Here is a 19,112-nt window from a genome sequence, read left to right as displayed (position 1 = left end):
ACAAATCTTAAAAAGACTGGGGTCAGAGTATACTGATGAGTCTGCAGTTGTCTTCAAACAACCTGAAAACCAAATAGGAAAAGAAGCATTTGGGCACTGAAGTGACTGTGTTACAGAGCAGCAGTGTGAACTTTGCAGCTCAGCTGCAGAACAGCAGCAGTGGTGGCAAAGAACCCTTCCTGAAAGCAAAGCTTAGACTTGTGCTGCATGCCAATTAGCAAGTGAGTGTTGCATGGCACTGCTTTCTGAAAAAAAGACAATTTTTACTTATCTCTGTTTCACACCCGATTTTTTATGTATTTTTAAAAAGATGGAATGCACAGTATAATTTGAGCAAAGCAAGGGCTAGACATTTGCCTTTAAAGTGTTATTTGGAGGTTAAAGTTGAGGGCATGAGTGTTCTCTGCAACCTACTTCCCTTTTGCTTTCAAATTAATGTTTTTAAAGACATATGACTGACTCCTTTGCTGCTTAGAGGTGAGGGCTAGGACATTGCCTAATTACCTGAAGTAGTATTAGCTTTCCCAGAATAATGGACACTGAAAGATTTATAGTTATTACGGCACTGAAAGGTTTACAGATTGATTTTTTCTAAGATCCCACTGTTCTTTTTAAGGATCAGTTAAAATGTTTTGTCCTGGTTTCGGCTGGGATAGAGTTAATTTTCCTCCTAGTAGCTGGTACAGAGCTGTGCTTTGGATTTAGGATGGATTTAGAACAATGTTGATAACACACTAATGTTTTTAGTTGTTTCTAAATAGTGTTTACACTATTGTCAAGGACCTTTCAGCTTCTCATACCCTGCCAGCAAAAAGCTGGGGTGGGAGAGGGGGGGGAACACAGCTGGGACAGCTGATCCCAGCTGGCCAAAGATTATTCCACGCCAAATGGCATCATCCTCAGTACATAAACTGAGGAATAGCTGACCAGGGAACAGTTTGGGAACTGTCTGGGCATCAGTCAGTAAGTGGTGAAAAATTACATTGTGTATCACTGGGTTTGTATATATTATCATGGTTATTATTTTATTTTCTGTCACATTAAACTGTCTTTATCTCGACCCAAAGTTTGAGTCTTCCAGTTCTGAAACTGGAGAGGGGAGTGAGCCAGCAGCTTTGTGGGGCCTAGTTGCTGGCTGGGGTTAAACTACAGGTTTTAAGGAGCATTTTCTAGGACCCCCAGATCTGCAGTTGCAGCTCTGAAATTCCAAATGCCTAGAAAGAATATGGAGAAAAAGAACTTGCTCTGAAATAACTCTCTCAATGAATGTTTGTAAGTGAAGTTATGCAGCACATTCTACTTTGAAGGTCATCTGTGATACAAAGTGAAGGAATCATCAGTGCATCATTGGGTAGGTGATGTTTTCATACATGTAGGTATGTGTACGCTTTTATATAAAAATTAATTAGCCAAAATAAAGCAACAGTTTGATCTAACATCAAAGTTAGCCTTGCTATGAGTAGGGGATTGGAGTAGATAATTTACTGAGGTCCCTTCCAACCTGAATTATTCAGTAATTCCAAGTTGCTTTTCTATTGTTAAGATGTTAGTTGAGGAGAGGTGCCAATGCTCATTTTAGCTGAGCTGCTATAGCAAATACAACTGCTTTCACTTAGCAGCTTGTCTGCTGAGGTATTTTTTTCAATTTTTTTTTATTAAATAAAATGGCATTTATGCCGTGCTCTGTATTCCAAAAAGCTTTGTGTTCCACTGAAAAACTGCTGATCCCAGCACTGAAATGCAGTCCAGATTTTTGATGCCCAGCAAAAGTTTCACTTTTTAAAAAAATCCAATCAGAATAAGGAATGAAGTCCCGACAGGTGCTAAGTAAGCTGTTCTTTAACATTACTGGATTGACTCTTGCATGGTATGTAGGTGCAGAAGATTTTGACATAATGTGCAGGGGTTGGTTATGGAGAATGAGATGCTGTTTATTAAGGTGGAAGATTCTATTTGTCATTACTTGTGCTCTGGATCTTGCAAAAAGGAGAGGCATCTCCGTAACCATCTCTCCGAAAACAGCTGAGGTGAAGAAGAATCCCTCCTGTAAGGCAGCTGCTCAGGGCTATGGGTTTAGACAGTGCTATGGAATGTCTGACATGAGATCCCTTCTTAACATAAACACATGTTTAAATAGGAAGAGAAAAAAAAAAACATCCAGACTGAAACAATTTATAGACGCGTGCCTGGAAATGTCTTGTGTGAAATCACAAAATCGATTCGGTTGGAAAACGCTTCTGAGATCACCGAGTCCCGCCCATGACCCAACACCACCAGGTCACTGAGTGCCCCGGCCGGGCTCTCCTTAAACACCCCAGGGAGGGCGACTCCACCACCTCCCTGGGCCGTCCGTTCCGCCGTCTCATCGCCCTTCCCGTGAAGAAATTCTTGCTAATGTGCACCCTCAATGTCCCCTGGCGCCGAGTGCACAAACACCGCAGCACGATGTCCTACATCCAGCCGCTCGGAGCTTCCAGCACCGTCAGTGGATCGCGGGCTTTCGGCGGCGCGGGTGGGACCGCGGCAGCAGCACGAGGGTAGGCGGCGAGATGCGTCCCGCGTCACCTGCTGGTGACGGCGGCTGCCGCGATAGCCCGTCCGCCCCCGGCCCATCCCGAGGAACCGCGGCCCCCGCGGGGCAGGGCCGGCCCCGCCGCCCGGGGCTGCCCCGATCCCGATCCCGATCCCGCCCCCGCCGCCGCGGGGCCCCGCCCGCCGCCGCCATCTTTGTTGATGTGTCAGCGCGCCGGGCCGGGCGGCCGGCGGGGAGTGGGAGCGCGCTGTGCCCGCCATGGCCGCGCTGCCGCCGCTGCTCCTGCTGCCCGTGTAGCGACCGGGTGAGGGCCGAGCCGCAGCAAGGGCGGACGGGCGAGTGGGTGGGTGCGTGCTCGGAGCCGGCGCCTCGGCACTGCCGGCGTCCCCAAGCCGCGCGGGCACTGCCGGGCTCCTCGAGGGGCCGGCGCGGAACGGCCGAGGGCGCTGGACGGGACGGGCCGGCGCTGCCCGGCGGGCTCGGGAGGGGCGGCGGGGCCGCTGATCCGCTTCACTGTCAGCGCAGATAAACCCTGGGGGCCGCGGGGGCGGGGGAAGGACGGGCGGCAGGCAGAATCCCCGGTGGCGAGGGGCTCTCCCTGTGCCGGTGGCGGCGCTGGGCTGGCAGGGGTCGCGCCGGGGCCGCGGGCGAGGCGCAGGAGGAGGGAGCGGGGTGACAGCAGGGCCGGAGCTGAGCTCCTGCCTTAGCAACACCTGCCCGGGCCGGAGCTCCGAGCGGGGAGCGCAGGCTCCTGGGCTGGCTTGCAGTCCCTTTGTTTCTGAACAGCTTTCTTTCCCTGGGTGTTAATTACGTTGTGCTGTTTCATTGACTGCGTGTTTATTTTCTGTATGGGTAAATAATTAGATAGCGAAGCCCAGCAGCTGTTATGAAGGTTATTTTTTAGAGCCGGCTGCGTTGTTGCGGTAGGGTACGTGTCCTTGTTTTTGCAGATGGTATTTGTAAAAGCTGCCTGCCCTTGTAGGTTTGAAAGAAGGACTTCAGCAAAATGATTGTGATGTAGGCTCACAGATTTTGGCTCTTGTCCCGGAAAATAGTCTGCACAGGTGAGTCTGATACATGTATGCTTCCAGCGAGACTCCGTGCAGACCAAATGAGGATTTCTTAGGGAATTGAAATCTGTGAAGATGAGAAGTATGGCATTCCAGCTTTAGTGCTGCTTTGCTTTATCTTATTGTAGAACTGCTTTTCAGAAGTTAAAATATTGCAAGCAGAATACACTAAAAATCCAGGTATGGCTCCTATCCCAGTATGTTTTGTTGTATAAGGAAATGACTGAAACTGTGAGCCACAGCTGTGTTTCTCTAATGTAATCACTGGCTGCACTGAATGCTTATGTTGCACTTGACTTTAGAGAGGAGATGGTTAAGCTCTGGAGATATGAGAAACTGAATGTATGAAGATGTTTCAGGAGGGTGTTAGGTGACTTTTGAAATGTCATTTGTTTTATTTTAAATAAAGAGCTAGATGTATATTGCCTTGAGCCCTTTCTAAAAATCTTCAGTCATCTGTTCTTTTCTGGTTTTAAAACAGTATTTTTCTGTCATTTTATAAGATTTGATTTGGAGTTGTTGACAGATATTTGTTGGCATTGTGAGGTTCAGTGTTTCAAACTGTTGAGAAAAGGACTGAAGAACCACATACAGAGAGTGGTTAATTTGATTCTAATTAGCAGCTCTGTTGCTTAATGCTATATGAAGCCAATGCTGAACTTCCTGAGGCTGGCTTTTAAAAGAGCTATGAAAAATAGGCAATGTTTTTCTGGATATAATTGTGTTATTAAGCATGTTAAATTAGTAGATGTGGGGTCCAGGAAACAATATCCTCTACTTAGTTCTGGGCTAAATTGTTCTGAGCTTCTTTTCCAGTTGCCAAAGACAGTCTTGGATAGCCTCATAGATGATACTTACCTCCAAGCCATAGTCCAAGACCTGCTGCCTCAAATTGAGTGTGAAAAAAACTCATCAGAAGGAAATAAATGTCAAAATAGAGGGGAAAATCATGACCCTAATTTCAGGAAGTACATGGAATACTGATACTATAACAATATTGTCTATAATACTACATCTTAGATTAATTAACAGAAGTTAATTAATCTACAGTCTTCTATAGAGCTCTCAGTTGACTTTTTCACATCCTAAAGGATTGAAGTGTTTACTTATTTGTTTTCAGGGATACTGGAGAAACTCTAGGAAAGTCAGGTTTGAAAACAGTAGAACTCTACTGTCCCCCCAAATGGTGTTTGTCAGTATGTAGTGACCATACAGGCAGTAATTCCATGGCTGGAATTTTACTGCTTTTGGCATGTTCTGGAAACAGCATTTGAAAAGAGCCATTGAAAGCAAACTTGCTGCAATCTCCAGTGCCAAATATGCCAAGATCCGTGTCTTACCAGTGCCATGACACTACAGGTTTGTAAGAAGGTCTGCCAGAGCTCTGGCTTCTGTAGTGTGAGCAAGAGTTATGGCTCTGTTACAGGTGTGGAAGAGCTGTCATAGAATGTGTGCTTTCTCCAGCTTGTGTACTCAGTCGTAAATTTGATTTCTTCCCCTCCCTGAAGACATTCTTCTTTGCACAGGTGATGTTATCAGTGTCAGAAGGTGAATGAAAACAGGGTTCTGGTGAGGACAGAGCTGCTCCTGGCCTTGTAAGCAGAGATGAAGGCAGGGTTCCAAAACTTGAAAGGTGACAGTAGTGCTGTTGCTGGCATTGCATTCATTGGTTGCTGAAGTAGAGACTCATTTTACTGACTTGGGGCAGTAAGAATTGCTCTGTGCTGAAGACACAGAGAAGATTGCAAATCCTGAAGTATCCAAGCCTCATGTGATGTTCACAGTAAAAGGATGCTGTTGCTAGGATGTTGTTTTCCTCTGATACATAAGCTTCCAATGTTGGGGCTCCTATGACAAAGGATAACTCTCTCAAGGTGTACCCCATGACTTGTGTTATGATGGGAACAATTCCAGCGTCACCTGTTAAACCTTAACTGATGAACTTTATTTTGGAGTTGTTAACTCCAGACATGGAGTTAATATGACCATAATATTAACCCTGTGCATGAGTTTTATAGAAAACCTGGCGCTGCCTTTAAGGAATTGTACATTTCTGTTCAGCTATCTAATTTGTGATGAAAGCAAAGGAAAGCAAATACAAAGTTTGAGTAAACCTTGTCTTCTAAAGTACTTGTGTTCAAAGAATTGATAGAAATGCTGAGCTTTGCACCTTGGCACTGCCATTGGTGTTTAATGAAGTCACATTGAAAACCTGAGAAGAGTAATTGAGTTGAAGTGTTAAACTGATAAAAGCAAGGAAATCCTGCAAGTACCACTGTGTATATTCACTGTTCCACTCCTTCCCTTCAAGCACATGCATCAAAGCAGGGCTTTGTGTGAGTCGAGTCAGAAGCTGTGTCAAGTTCTGCCTGGCTGGAGGACTCAGTGTCCCAGTGTACAGACAGCTTTTCTATTTCTATTTGATCTTGAGCAAAAGTGAATTAATATTGGGACACCTAGTGTGGGTGGGACTCTGGTATGTTTCTTTTGCTTCCTGTATGTGCTGTCTGTAAATACAGGATGGCTGGGAATGGGCACCCTCTTTTTTGTATGGAGTACAAGCAGGGGTGATCAGCATTATCTCTTCTTCAGCTTAAGAATTCTGTCTTTTTCTTAGGTTGTGTGATGCTTTCCAGTCCAGTTCATCTCCTTTTAGTGTTTCATAACTTGTGTGACTTCCTGCTCTGATTAATGTTGGATGTGGAATTGTAAGCAAATATATAAACCTGAAGCCAGAAGGAGTTTGAAATTCAACTCACATTAGATTATGTAAATTATTTGGTTTTTTGAACCTTTTTACCTCAGTCCCTTTCAATTTAGTTCAAACCTTTGTTTTGTGTCTCTACACAGCTGCTGTACAGTAGAGCTGCATTTTGTGTCTTATTTAAACCAGAACTTTAGCAGAATCCTCTTTTCTTAGACAAACTTCAGTTGAAAACAGAATTGTCTCTAGTTGAGCTTCCCTGTTTTGCAGTGTTACCTGGTGATGTAAGGCTTAGTCTGAGAAAGCCATTGTGACAGAGTTCTTGTGAAAGATACCATGCAAAACACAGGTAAGCTGGGGATTGACTGGAAACAATAGGAAAGTGTGTTTGGCTGATCACTGTGTTGACTAGTAGACAGTAGCTACGGAAAAAGTAGCCTTAGGAAAAAGAAACCAAAAACTTCACCCAACAAGTGAAGTAAAAAGGTGGAGTCAGCCTGTCCAGATTAGTTTAGGTAACAGTATTATTAGGATTACAGTGAGCTAAAACAAGCTATAAAATTTCTCTTCAATTTTATTTTTAGTCTTACTGTCATGTAAAATTCTTACCAAGAGTTCTCATGCAATGACAAGTTGGCACTGACTTGGAAAAGCATTTTAGTTTGCTTAAGTAATGATTATTGTGTAATAAAGATGTGAAAAGTTCTCGAAGAGAGGCATTTTGGGTTTTGCAATGAACAGCACAACTGTAAGAAGCTAGAAATGTTTTCATACCCCAGAATTATTCTTTAGCAATCTTGTTGGGTTGCCATTATACACGTGGTAGCACATAAACTGTCTAACAGGTTCATCTCTTACCTGAGTGTAATAGATTGGAAATTGAATTAAAATGGCAACTCATTCTAACAGTTGTCTGGCTGTTAATGGTTACTTTAATATCTCTGGCTTAGGAAAACGTCTGTAAAGATAATAGAAAGTACTTTATTTTTCTGTTGTGATTCATCTAAGACTGTGTTTCTAATGGAATATTTTATAGCATGATAGCTAAAGGAGACAAAGACCTTTGTGAAGCAAACTGTTCAGGCAAGTTTTGTTCTATCCAATAAATGCTGGGCACTTGTGAAGCTTTTTTACATTGGGTTGCAGGTTGCTTCATATGTTTGTGACTTGCCAAGAAAACTCTACAAATCATTGTTATTCTGTTCAGTATTCTTCAGCCAATAAATCCTGGTTAAGTCTTTGAAATACAAAGTCCATCTCTGGTGTTAGACTGGATTATACTGCATCTCACATTAACTCTTGAATTTGCAGTTGAACTGGTAAAGCACTTGTACTCTCTTTTTGTTGCTCATGAACCTGCAAGAGGGGAGTCTGTAACTGAGCTGTGCAAATGGTGCTGATGTGCAGCTTTTGCTTTTAGTGGGGTCTTCTGATGAGCATCAGAGCTTTATCATGAAAGTCTTTTGATTGTTGACATTTCAGTCATATGTCACTTCATTTCATGGGTGCATGAGTGGAAATGTAAGGCAGTATAAAAAATCTCTTCAGCAGAGCTTTTAGTCTGTACTGCAGTGATTGGGGAAAGAACCAACCTGTTATTGCACTATAAATGATAAATGTGCTTTTGGTAAAGTTATCTATTTATCTTTGCTTCATGAGCTTCAGTAGCTGCTTACATGGAGTGAGGTGCTTCCAAGATGGCATTCTTGAGTGTAATGAACCATGTATAAAAATCAATCTGCGGATTGGAATTTAATATTATGTATTCTTTAATGTGAATGAGTAGGAGGCAGAGTTTAAATGGTGGAACTTATATTGATTCTGAGTTGGCCTGTACACTAGATTCCTTTTTTAAAATCATAATTATTGTTGAATAACAACTTCCAAGGGTTAAATGTAAAACTGCTATTTTAGGATAGCTTTAGGGCATTGCTGATCCTTATAAGAATTTTTGAAGATAATGTCAGCAAAAAGGTGTGTTTTGAAACAGTGCTCAGTATTACTGAATTAAAGACAGTCCTTGCTTGCATGTGAAGTAAATGTTAGAATCCATTCCAGCAGAAAGAGCTGAAGTCTCAGCTCACCTCCAAGTTGTTGATAAGATGAGAACTACTTGTGCTCAGTGCTTTTGCAGGTCAAGACACAGAACACTGTAAGACAGTGGATGTTTTATTTGTAGCTGAGTCCAGTGCATGGGTGTGTCTGGGCAGGCTGCTGAGAGCTTTAACTCTGGAGAGCTGGAGTAATGGGAGAGTGATTTACAATGTGACTTCAGGTATAAATGTGAATCTTCAAAACAGCTGTAAAATACACATAACTTCCTCTTGCAAATTCACATGACTGCATTTTAATTTGCTGTTGGGTGATACCGGAAAAAAAAAGTCAGTATTTTCTTTGCAGTTAAAATTTTATGAGGATAATGCTTTTCATTGTAAAAAAATTAAATAAATCTGTCTTCCAGACCTCCCAGTTGTAGATTTAGCTGGTAGTTTGGAGATTTTAGTAGCCTTTTGGTGTGTGTATCTTGTTTTTTTAACATTTATTATTTTATTATTAGATAATCTTTGAAAGATTGTACAGCTAAGTTAAAAGTATGTCTTTTTCAGGTATCACACATATCAATGAACAGGCCTCTTGATTGCAGGGCTGTTAGAAAGCCAGAGTACTAAAAGTGAACAGTTCCTGGTATCTCTTTAGACCAGCTACAGTTTCAGGTGCTTCAGTGCTCTGCTTTGGTTTCTGAATTATTGCAGGTGAACAAACAGGGCAGTCATTGTGAAAGCATTACATTTCTACCTGATTGAGCTGGGGTGTAGAATTTTCTGTTCATCTAGTACTGGGCTCTGCAGAAAGAAACCCCACAACTTTCCGTATCTGTAGGCAGGCTGTATGTCTGCTTTCCTAAATTCAGTTTTGCCAAAACTGGAATGATTCATAGATGTCTGCATCCAGCACCTTCAGTATCAAAATGGAGCTATTTTTACCCTTCTTGCTCCCACAACATTGCCATCAGCTGGCAAACAAAAATCTCTGTAAACCCACAAACAGGCATTTTTGGTTGAATTGTAGAGAAGGATGCAGAAGAGCAGAGCTATTTGTAAAATCAGTTGGGATGTGTTACAGGGAGCAGTAACAGTGCCTGGGACTGACAGCTGGTTATTTCAGCTATGTGTTGCTGCCCACTCTTCTGGGGTGGTACTAGGGAAAAGAAGTCATTATTAGCTCTCACTGGGGAGCCTGAGCATGTTAAGAATAAACCCCTTTTCTAGCTGTCTCCATAAGAAACTCTCCAAAGGACAAGCATCCCTTCTCCTGGTTGCTGCCACTGGACAATAAACCTGAACTGCAGAGTTCAGGAACCAGAGCCAATATGGAAGGATAGTGGAAGGATGGTGAGTGTTACAGAGCATTTGAAGAGACTACTGCTTAAGGATGTTTGCTGGGATTTTTGTGGAACTTATCTTCAGAATGTGCCATCTTGGAAAAGAAAATAAGGAGTAACAGCAGGAATTTTGTGAGTTGTCATCCAGTTCTTGAGAAAGAACCAGGAAGTACAGATCACAAATTGCAGCATGAAGAGAATTGCTCTGAAGCAATTTCAAGGCCCTTATTTTCTAGATAGGTTTTTCCTGTAAATATGTGGACTTTGTTTAGAGGTGTGCTGTGATTCCTTGGCAAGTTTACAGTACACAGTGCAGTGACAAAGCAGCTCTGAGTCCTGAGGTGACATCAGAATAAGAGCAGTAAGGACTTCTGGGAACTTGGGGTGCTTGTGTTGGTGTCACCAGGTTTTTCTGTCACTGAGCTGCTTGCCAGGCCCTGTCATGGTACTTAGGACATGTTGGAGTCATCTGCCCGTGTCTGCTGGAGCACTGCATCACTCCTTTCCTTGTCCCCCACCTGCTCTCTGAAATGCTTCACAACTCTGTGGCAGCTCTGAGTATTTTGAGACTTTAGTCCATTACTACAGGAAATTTGAGTACTCTGCTGTGACTGATGTGAAATGGAAAGATGAAAGCTACCTTGTACTTCTGTTTAAAAATGAGCTTGTTTCATATCCTATAAAACCTGTCTGGATACTTTTTACATATCCAGAAGTAAACAGCAAATATGGTCTGAGCTGGTGTGAGAAATGCTTTTTCACAATTTTTTGGATTGCACGTGTATTTTTTGGAGAGTAGATGATTCCTGAGCACAGCCAGGCATGGAAACCATCTGCCCAAAGATGATGCAAAACCCTTTCTTGTTGAAAGGAGCTAAAAGAATTGACTGCTACTGGCTATTATGTTATGTAATGTGTAGTTGAATGTGTCTGGTGTCCAGTAAACTGTATTTGCTGTATTAAGTTTTTATTACTCCTCTTTCAGAAGGTTTTCTGCCTGAGAGTCCCTTAGCTCAATGCTCTTCACTTTCATTTCAAGCCTGGGTTGAACAAGGTTTCATATCTGCACTCACCTGTGTGTGAAGCATTATTCCTTCCTGCCCTTTTTTGCCCCTCTGTCTGCAGTATTTTTAGGCATTGAGGTGTTACTATATATATAATTTTTTTCTCTTTAAGCAGTGATTTTTGTTTCTCAGGACCTTGACCTTAAGTTTGCTTACAGAACCACCCCAGGCGCACATTTCTGTCATTCTTTAATCTGTTTGTTGTAAAGAACCTCATTGTGATAGTTACTAGGTGACAAGGCACACTTTCTTTTTTTCCCTTGTTTTTAGTGAAGTCTTCTAGGGAGCCACACCTCAGAGAAAGATTCCTATAGTTATAATTTAATGTGTTTCTTTAGCTGTCATCTCACTTGTGTTTTGGAATTGGCTGAAACAAAGTATTTTTCCTCTTTCTTGACTATTTACAACAGAAGTATTGAGAGTTTGGGTCAAATTCTGCTCATTTTATGAAATTAAATTCCAGCATTAGTAGTGCATGTGCTTAGGAAAAGACCTTTGTAGTCAGGGACTTAAAAGAATCATATTTGCATTCAGTAAGAAGATTGAAAAGACAAGCAGTTTGAAATGGCATAATATTGGATTAAAACAGACCAGAACCTTGCCTGTACTCATTGCATAGCAGGCTGGAGCTGGCAAAGGTGCAGTTCTAGTCAGAATTAGCAGTACTGCCATGGCAGGAGGGATTTCCAACCAGTACAGTGGATGAACAGCCAAGGGACGAGGGTGCCAACAGCTTCCCTAAAAAGTTAGGAGTGTAAGCAGAGGAAAGGGGAGGTCTGAGTGTTACAGAAAATGCTTTTCTCTGTGCCAGTGCATGGACTCTGAAGTGAGAATTTGCTGTTACAGCATGAGCTTCTCTGGACTGCTGCTGAAGGTAGCTGCAGGAAATCTTTTTCTTCCTTTAGCTGGCATGTTACAGGAGTGTGTATTGAGATTTTTGATGTTCTCCCAGGATAATCAATACTTATGCTGTGTCAGATACTTCCTTGAAGAGCTTAATTGACTCATTGTCGTATTTGTTCTTCTTATTTGATTAGCAGTTAATAGAAGACGTTTCTGTTGTGTAACAAAGTGAAATAAAAAATGCTATTTCCTGAGTCTTTGTATTCACTGCCATACCTGGGAGACATTTGTATTCAAAAGTTGTTGTGCTGTTCACGTGTTCCTTTGGCAGGCTCTCTGCTCCCTGCCTCTGATTCCAGTCAGCTGTGCTATCAGCAATTTAGCAGATAAGCACATCTTAGTTTAAGTAGTGTGATAAATGGCTGTAATCCTTACCAGTACCAGCCTTTAATGTTGTGTGTCCTGTGCTAGCTATTTAACTACTTACTTATTTTAGATGTTACTGTGGAACTTGGAGATCATCTGTGCTGGTGCAGGTTTAAGCTTAGTTTTGTGAATAATGATGAAAAGTATGTATGCTCTCTGCATCTTTGAAGGACACATCTGTGATGAGAAACAACAGTGGCTGTTTAAAGAAAAGGCAGTTTTGGCTTTGAAGGGTACAACTTGCCTGTGTTCTGATGTGTAGGGAGGTGTTTTGCAAACGTGGCTGAGCTGTGCTCCTGTTCCTCATTCCTGGGTCTGAACTGATGTAATTCCACTTGGATTTGTGTCACTGCACTGGGGGAGAGCACAGCCAGCTGCCTCCTCTGCTGTGGGACAGGAGCATGGGGAGGATGTGTGGAGTGTCACACTAATTGTGAGCTGTAAAACACAGGACAGCTGGTCAGACCAGTTACACAGAGTCCTGTCACAGCTGCAGAGAGTGTCACAGGGCAGTGACAGAGCTTTTCTCATGCTGCCCTGGATGGATAGCAGTCATTCATGGCATGTGGGCAAGCAGGCTTGGGCTGGGCCACCCTGGGTGCTGCTCTGAGAAGGTCCTGTGGCCCAGGCAGCAGAAGGGACTTAGACTTCAGGGTGAAACAAGCATCACACTTCTGCCCTGCTGTCAAGATGATGGTCAGGCCTAAGGAAGGAGCAGAGCACCTGGCTGAAAGTAGAAGCTTTGCAAAACAGTGCAAGAATCCAGCACTTTGCTGTCACTCAACACACTGTGCTTGTTTGATGTTTAAACATGTCATTACATAAGCCAGTTCACTTGCTTCAGTCAAGATTTGCCTTTTCCGATTATTTTTGCTGCCTTCTGAAGACATCATAAGAGCCACTAAACTGTTTTGTTTCCTTAATGCAGTATACATAACCTTAGTACGTCCCTGATTTTGAAAAGGTAATTTTAGTGGGGTAATACAAGATGGATATTAAACCTGGGAAGGTGTGGAGCTCCTATCAGGTGGTGTCCAAATACTATCTGGAGCTTGATGGATTTGTGTGTTTGATGTGAAACAGTCAGATATTAGCATGTTTCATCTCAACTGGCTGCTGCTAGACTGAGGGATTCTTGTGTCACACAAAATGTTTTGCTTACAAACCAGGAGCCTTTTCTCCAGTGACATCACTGCAGTTTTGTCTCTGGCATTATATAGGAAGTAGCTGTTATATTCAGTTGCCTGAGGTAGGCAGAACAAACTTTGAATATTCAGGAGGTATTTGAATGTCAGTATGAATTTGCATGGACAGCTGCTCTGCATGAGTTCTTTGTCTGCATGTTTCTGGTGTGAAAATAAACTGTGATCCTGTGATCAATTATTTAATTTCTGTTTAAGAGTTAATAATTAGAAGGTAAAAGCTAATATTATTCATTGACAGTAGGGGGGAAAAATCTATATATGTCATACATAGGTTCAGATAGGTGCAGGTAGATTTGGGCAGATAAGGCTAAATCCAGTGTATTGGAATCATAAAGACTGTGAACTTAATGTGGTAAATTATATTCTAGGTACCACTGAAAATTAAAGTACGACTGCAGGGAACACTAAATCATCATAATTTTCTTTTCATGCTTTAACTGATTTGTATAGTCATTACTCAAATTCCTCATGTGTTTGATATAAAACCTACACTTTAGTTATGATTAATAATAACTAATTTATTTGGATATGGAGTCAGTGGCTCTTTTTTACTCTGTGACTGAGTAGTGCAAATAATTGTATTTCTGACTCCACGTAGATTAGTCTTTGTAATGCTAATTCCCAGTATTATTTACAGAAGGAAGTAACACAATAAAAAGAAAACTGAGTGACCTTCCTAATGTGCTCTTTAACAGGGCTGTATTTTTCACTTGTTGCTTCCATATGGAGATAAATACCCTCCAGCTTGCTGACTGGACTGGAAATTTTACGTGTAACAACCAACATGGAAGTTCATGTATCCAATTTTACCACTCCCTTTCTTGTGGTGAAGGTGAACTGCAGCAGCTGGGCAGTCACAAGCAGGTTTGAGGCAGTAGTACATCAAACAACTGCACATTATGGGATGTTCTGTAATACTTGAGAAGTACCTTTAAAAAGGCTTAAAACAAGGTAGAAAACCCCCTCTGATCATTCCAGAGAAAGCATCATCAGGAACTTTGACTAGAGTAACTACTGGAGAAAAAAACAGTTCCTCAGCTTTATGCTAATAGAGTATCTTTTACAGCTGAGTGTGAAGTGGATTATAAACTTCTTTTGACAAGAGGGAACAGATACTTGCAGGTGAATTTTTCTTCTGTCTTAACTGCATAATTGGCAGACTATCTTATGATTATTGATTAAAGTGCACTAGTCTGAAAGCATTGGTTTTTAACAGCATTTTAATTAAGTGGGAACTAATGTGTTCTGCAACTATCAAACTGAATACTTTTTCTTGCAGTTATGTTCACTTTTACTTTCACATTGAGACTGTCAGTTGGGTTTGTTTTGTTTGAGAATAATAGTAGTACATTGTGAATTTTCATTGCTAGCAGAAGTTATCAAAGGGTAGATGGGTACCAAAAGAGCATTTGTTTGGACTGCATGAACCAAGCAGTGAGATTTGCTGGTTCCAGTGTTGACCTGAACATAAATCTTTTGAAGCAAAGGGTAATGAAAAGTTTGCATTGTTTATAAATAGTCTAAATTTCCAGTGTAGGAGGATAGGGTTGCATATAAAAGTTAGGACTGCTGTAATGAATTTCTCCTAATGGAAATAAGGGCTTCCTGTGCTTGCTAAAAATGCTAGTAGTCTTTTGAGATACTGGACCATCTGGGATTCCTGAAAAAGTATTATAAGTAAAAAAGTATTATACCCAGGCTCTTCCATAATTATTCTGGCTATTTGGTTCTCACTATGGTGTCCTTCTAGAGAGCTTCTACTGAGCTTTTCAAGTCCTTGCTCTGCAAGCCACTGTTTGACAGAGTAGATCTGCCCCAGCCCATCTGTGCTCTTCCACAGCGGATTTTGGTTGCTTGAAAACAGATGGGAAAAGAGAATCTCACCCCATTCTCCCCCAGCCCCTTCCCTCAGTTTCCTGGGTGCAGATGCATTTTCCTGTATGGATGCTCATTGAGGACAGGACTCTGAGGAAATTGGATATTCTGGCTGGACCAGGGAGTCACCCTGTATTGTAAAAATGAATAAATCAAGACATGTTGCTTTCAAATCATATATAGGGAAGTAAGAGCTGTAAGACCCTGGGTGCCTAATCTTTTTAGGTTATTTATTGTCATGAAGTATTTTTAGAAGTGATTACTTGGAATTTTTGTGGATTTAAATGGTAGAATTATTAATTCTAAGAAGTTCTTCTTTTTTCTTACCTTGGCATTTATTATCTCTCTGCTTCATGTTCGCTATCCCTCATTTCTCACCTTCTCTTAGGAAAAAATGTATTGGAGCATTTACTTAAAGGTTGGGCTGAAAGATCAACAAATTCTGTAAAATATGTATCTAAATATTTTTCCACTTAGAATTTTATTTTCTAGTAGTCTTTATTCCCCCTATCTCAATCTATTTTGATATTGTATATAACATATTGTAATATGAATTCTCCATCTAGATTTCCAAAGGAAGATTATGGAGGAACATTTACCAGAAATGCAGAGCACACTGGAGCCAGTCAATCTGTCAGATGATGCCTCTTGCAAGTCCTCAGAAAATGAGAAGGGTGATGAAACACCTGGAGTGGAGGAATGCCCAAGCACCAGTTGCACTGGAGGTGATGCTGCTGTCTTGGAGAGGGAATTGAGTTCCTTGTCCCCAGATCAGGATGGCACCAGCAGCAGTGGGGCCCCAGCAGAAGGACAGCAGCAGTGTGGAGGGACAGACTCCTCTGCCAATGCCTGCTGTGAAACAAAGGCAGGAGGCTCCACAAAACCACAACATCTACCTAGTGAAGAACTTGAACAACATGATCCAAAAACTAACCAGACAGAACAATCATTAATGGAAATATTACAGGATCTAAGGGAGGAGTCTGACTTTGTGAAAAAATCAAGTGATAAAATCTATTCAGAAAGCCCCTATGACACAGACTGCACAAAGAAACTTATTTCTACAATACATCAGACTTCCTCACAGGAGGATTTGCTGAAGGAAATAGAGTCTGAACTCTTATCCACAGATTTTTCAAAAGAACCAAAGCTCCCCAATGGTGTGCAGAAGGGTGAACATGCCTTGGCTGTGTTTGAAAAATGTGTACAAGATAAATACCTACAGCAAGAAGAAACTATTACAAAGTGAGTATTTGAGTATGTGCTTCACAGTTGGAGGTGTGTGTTGAACAACTTTGGCTGCATGTTGTGTGCACCTGCATACAACATTTTGGTATGAAGCAAGTTGTCTTGAGTTGGTATGGGGATAGTTAATGAGATTTTTTTAAAATTGTTTTGTGCAAGGAATAATTTTTACTTGTGGCATGTACTTGTAAATAAATTGTGTGCCTAGATGTCTGAATTCTTGCAGGATTTGGCAGCAACTGAATAGCCAACTGTGTCATTGAATAGCTTGCCAATGTCTAGAATTACTTAAATACTGCAGCAGTAATGGTGATTTAAAAATAGTCCAGGATTCATTCAGTCCATATGTGTCTGTGGAGAAATGAATCTTTGAAAGTACTAACTCCCACAATGGACATTTTATTTATGTTCAGAATTGCTTGTTTCTTTTTCCAGTAGTATCCAATCTCCTGCTGTCATCCAGCAAAGTTGTTAATCAGATGAGAGTATTGTTTGAGTTGGAAGTGCCATATGTAGATAAACTGCTCTGCACATTTTTTAGGAGGACTTCTGAAATGCATGGCTTATAAGTGTTATAATTAACTGGGCTTAATAGTTCTACCAGGCAGTATTCAACATGAATATTTCTGTTCATCAAAAGCCAGTTCATTGCTTGACTTCACGATTCCTTCCTTGGCGTTTAATACTCTGTTGCCTCTTTAGAAATGTTTTTTTGCTAACAAAATGTAGCCTCTAACTTTATATTTATTCCTTTGTGCAGAGCTGGAAATAGAGTCCTACTTTTGTATAAGGCTCTCCAGTACCATGATATAGGAGGACATCAAAGGAAGGGAAACCAGACAGGGGGACAGAGTCCCAGTAGGGAAAGTATTCTGTTGCACTTCACCAGTTAACCTCTGACAGAAACCATCCATGTGAGGAGAGTCAGCTGAAGACAGGAAGAGTGCACAGTTAGACATTCAGAAGTTACAGAGGAGGAGTGGGAATCTGAAGTAGTGGGTGTGTAGAGAGAGGTAATTCCAGGAGATCATGAGATAAAGAGTTTTACTTACTCATAGTAAACTCAGAGGCAGGGCAGCATTTTCAGCCATGGATCAATTACTTCCTCAGGGACAAGTGTTTTTATATGTGTGTATGTTATATATACATACAGAAGGCTTTATGTAAAAACATGTCTCTTTTGGGCAGCTGCAATCATTTGACACTTGGGAACTCACCTTAGGAGTATGAAACTGCTGTGGAACATTTTGTGTTTGGCCCAAAGGCTATTCTGGGTTCTGTTTGTTTTGTCCCTTATTGATGATCAGCAGAATTTCTTGTAACATCATTCTGGAAATAGCCCAGTTGTCTCCTGTGATCTGATCTAAATATGTATGTCAGCAGCTGTGGCATAAATTAAGAATTTGTAATCCTGGAATATTCATTAATAGATTAAAAAGCAAATCACAGGTGCACAGCTCTTTGTAACTGATGGTTTTGAATTCTTTATAATTTAGGAGACTAGTTTGTTCAGAGATTTTTTTTCAACAAAGGGGTGGATAAAGGGATTATTAAGTATCTTTTTCAGGTAAATGCATGCCTCTCAAAAATTTATGCATTTAGTGGCCTAAAATACCCACCCACCATGTAATGGTATCTGCAAACATGTAAATACATGTGAGACTATTCATTCAGCAGTTCTGACAATGTAACTTCTGAGTTTTATGTTAGAATGTCAAACTAGGTCTGAGTTGGCTTCAAACAGCTGAACTGGATTTATTGCTGAAAATTGAACTTTATAAAGAGCATGGGCACAGATACGTGTTACCCAGTTAGGACTTAAATCAGGATTCTGTTTCTTACCAGGTTGTGAACTTCTTGGGTATTCTGAGAAATCCATGAAATAAATAAAATTTATGTGTTTTCAGACAAATGACTGGTGAGACTATCTGTCTGGAAGTTACTGTATTTAATTATCTTAAAATTACTGGCATTTACAATTTCCTAGTTTCATAGAGTTACCAAATGTCCCATGTCATTATGGACCACAGCAACCCTAAAATGCTGGAAACAAGCAGTTTCCTCACAAGGAGGCTGCTGCTTGCTCTTTTGGAGTTAAGTTCCACATGCACAGTATTCTTTTTTTTTTTTTTTTCCTTGTAAAGCTTTCATGGGTTTTTTTAGGGTTTCTGGCTTCCAATAAAACTTGCAGATCGATGAGCGAAACCCATGTTTCTCGAGATTGAAAACAAGCAACCAAAAAACCCCAGTACTGATGTACTTTGTTTTTAATTTTTTTTTCTTTACAGATTGATTAAAGAAAATAAAAAGCATCAGGAACTGATTTTGGAAATTTGCTCAGAAAAGGACAAATTAAAAGATGAATTGAAAAAACGAACAGAAACGGAAAAGCAGCACCTCAGCATCATTAAACAGGTACAGATAACAAAACAGAAGTGCTGGTTAGTATTTCACCTGTGTATAATGTCACTGTTGCCACTGTTGATTCCCATGCTTGTTATCCTAAGCTTTTTAAGAGGATAAAGCTACTTTTGTATTCCAAGAAATTGTCTAAGTGCCTTTAGTGAATTTGGATAAGCTGACTTTCTGGATTCCCATTGCTTAAATGTTCTTTATCTGGCAGTCTCTGCTGTGGTAGTAGCAGGTACTAAATACAGGAATTTTCTCAGGGGCTTGTTAGAACCCCAGCAGGCCAAGGAGGACCATGGTGTGTGCATGGTGGAGGCTGCTTTTAGTGTGGGAGGAAAAGGTTTCACACCAGGTGT

At 41.2% G+C, this 19,112-nt stretch overlaps 1 protein-coding gene across 1 annotated transcript in view; it reads left to right on the top strand.

The window, feature by feature from the left end:
• Positions 1–2,718: 2,718 nt before the first annotated feature.
• The window catches only part of CCDC186 (coiled-coil domain containing 186), a 34,571-nt gene continuing 18,177 nt past the window's right edge, over positions 2,719–19,112 (top strand). The window contains exons 1-3 of the mRNA XM_058029268.1: positions 2,719–2,837; positions 15,669–16,347; positions 18,636–18,762. Of these exons, the coding sequence (XP_057885251.1) occupies positions 15,686–16,347; positions 18,636–18,762 (789 nt within the window). The 5' untranslated portion in view covers positions 2,719–2,837; positions 15,669–15,685. The remainder of the gene's footprint in view (positions 2,838–15,668; positions 16,348–18,635; positions 18,763–19,112) is intronic.

Source organism: Melospiza georgiana, chromosome 8, assembly GCF_028018845.1.
Source record: "Melospiza georgiana isolate bMelGeo1 chromosome 8, bMelGeo1.pri, whole genome shotgun sequence".
In the NCBI taxonomy this organism is placed as follows: domain Eukaryota; kingdom Metazoa; phylum Chordata; class Aves; order Passeriformes; family Passerellidae; genus Melospiza; species Melospiza georgiana.
This window is presented reverse-complemented; position numbering and strand designations above follow the sequence as displayed.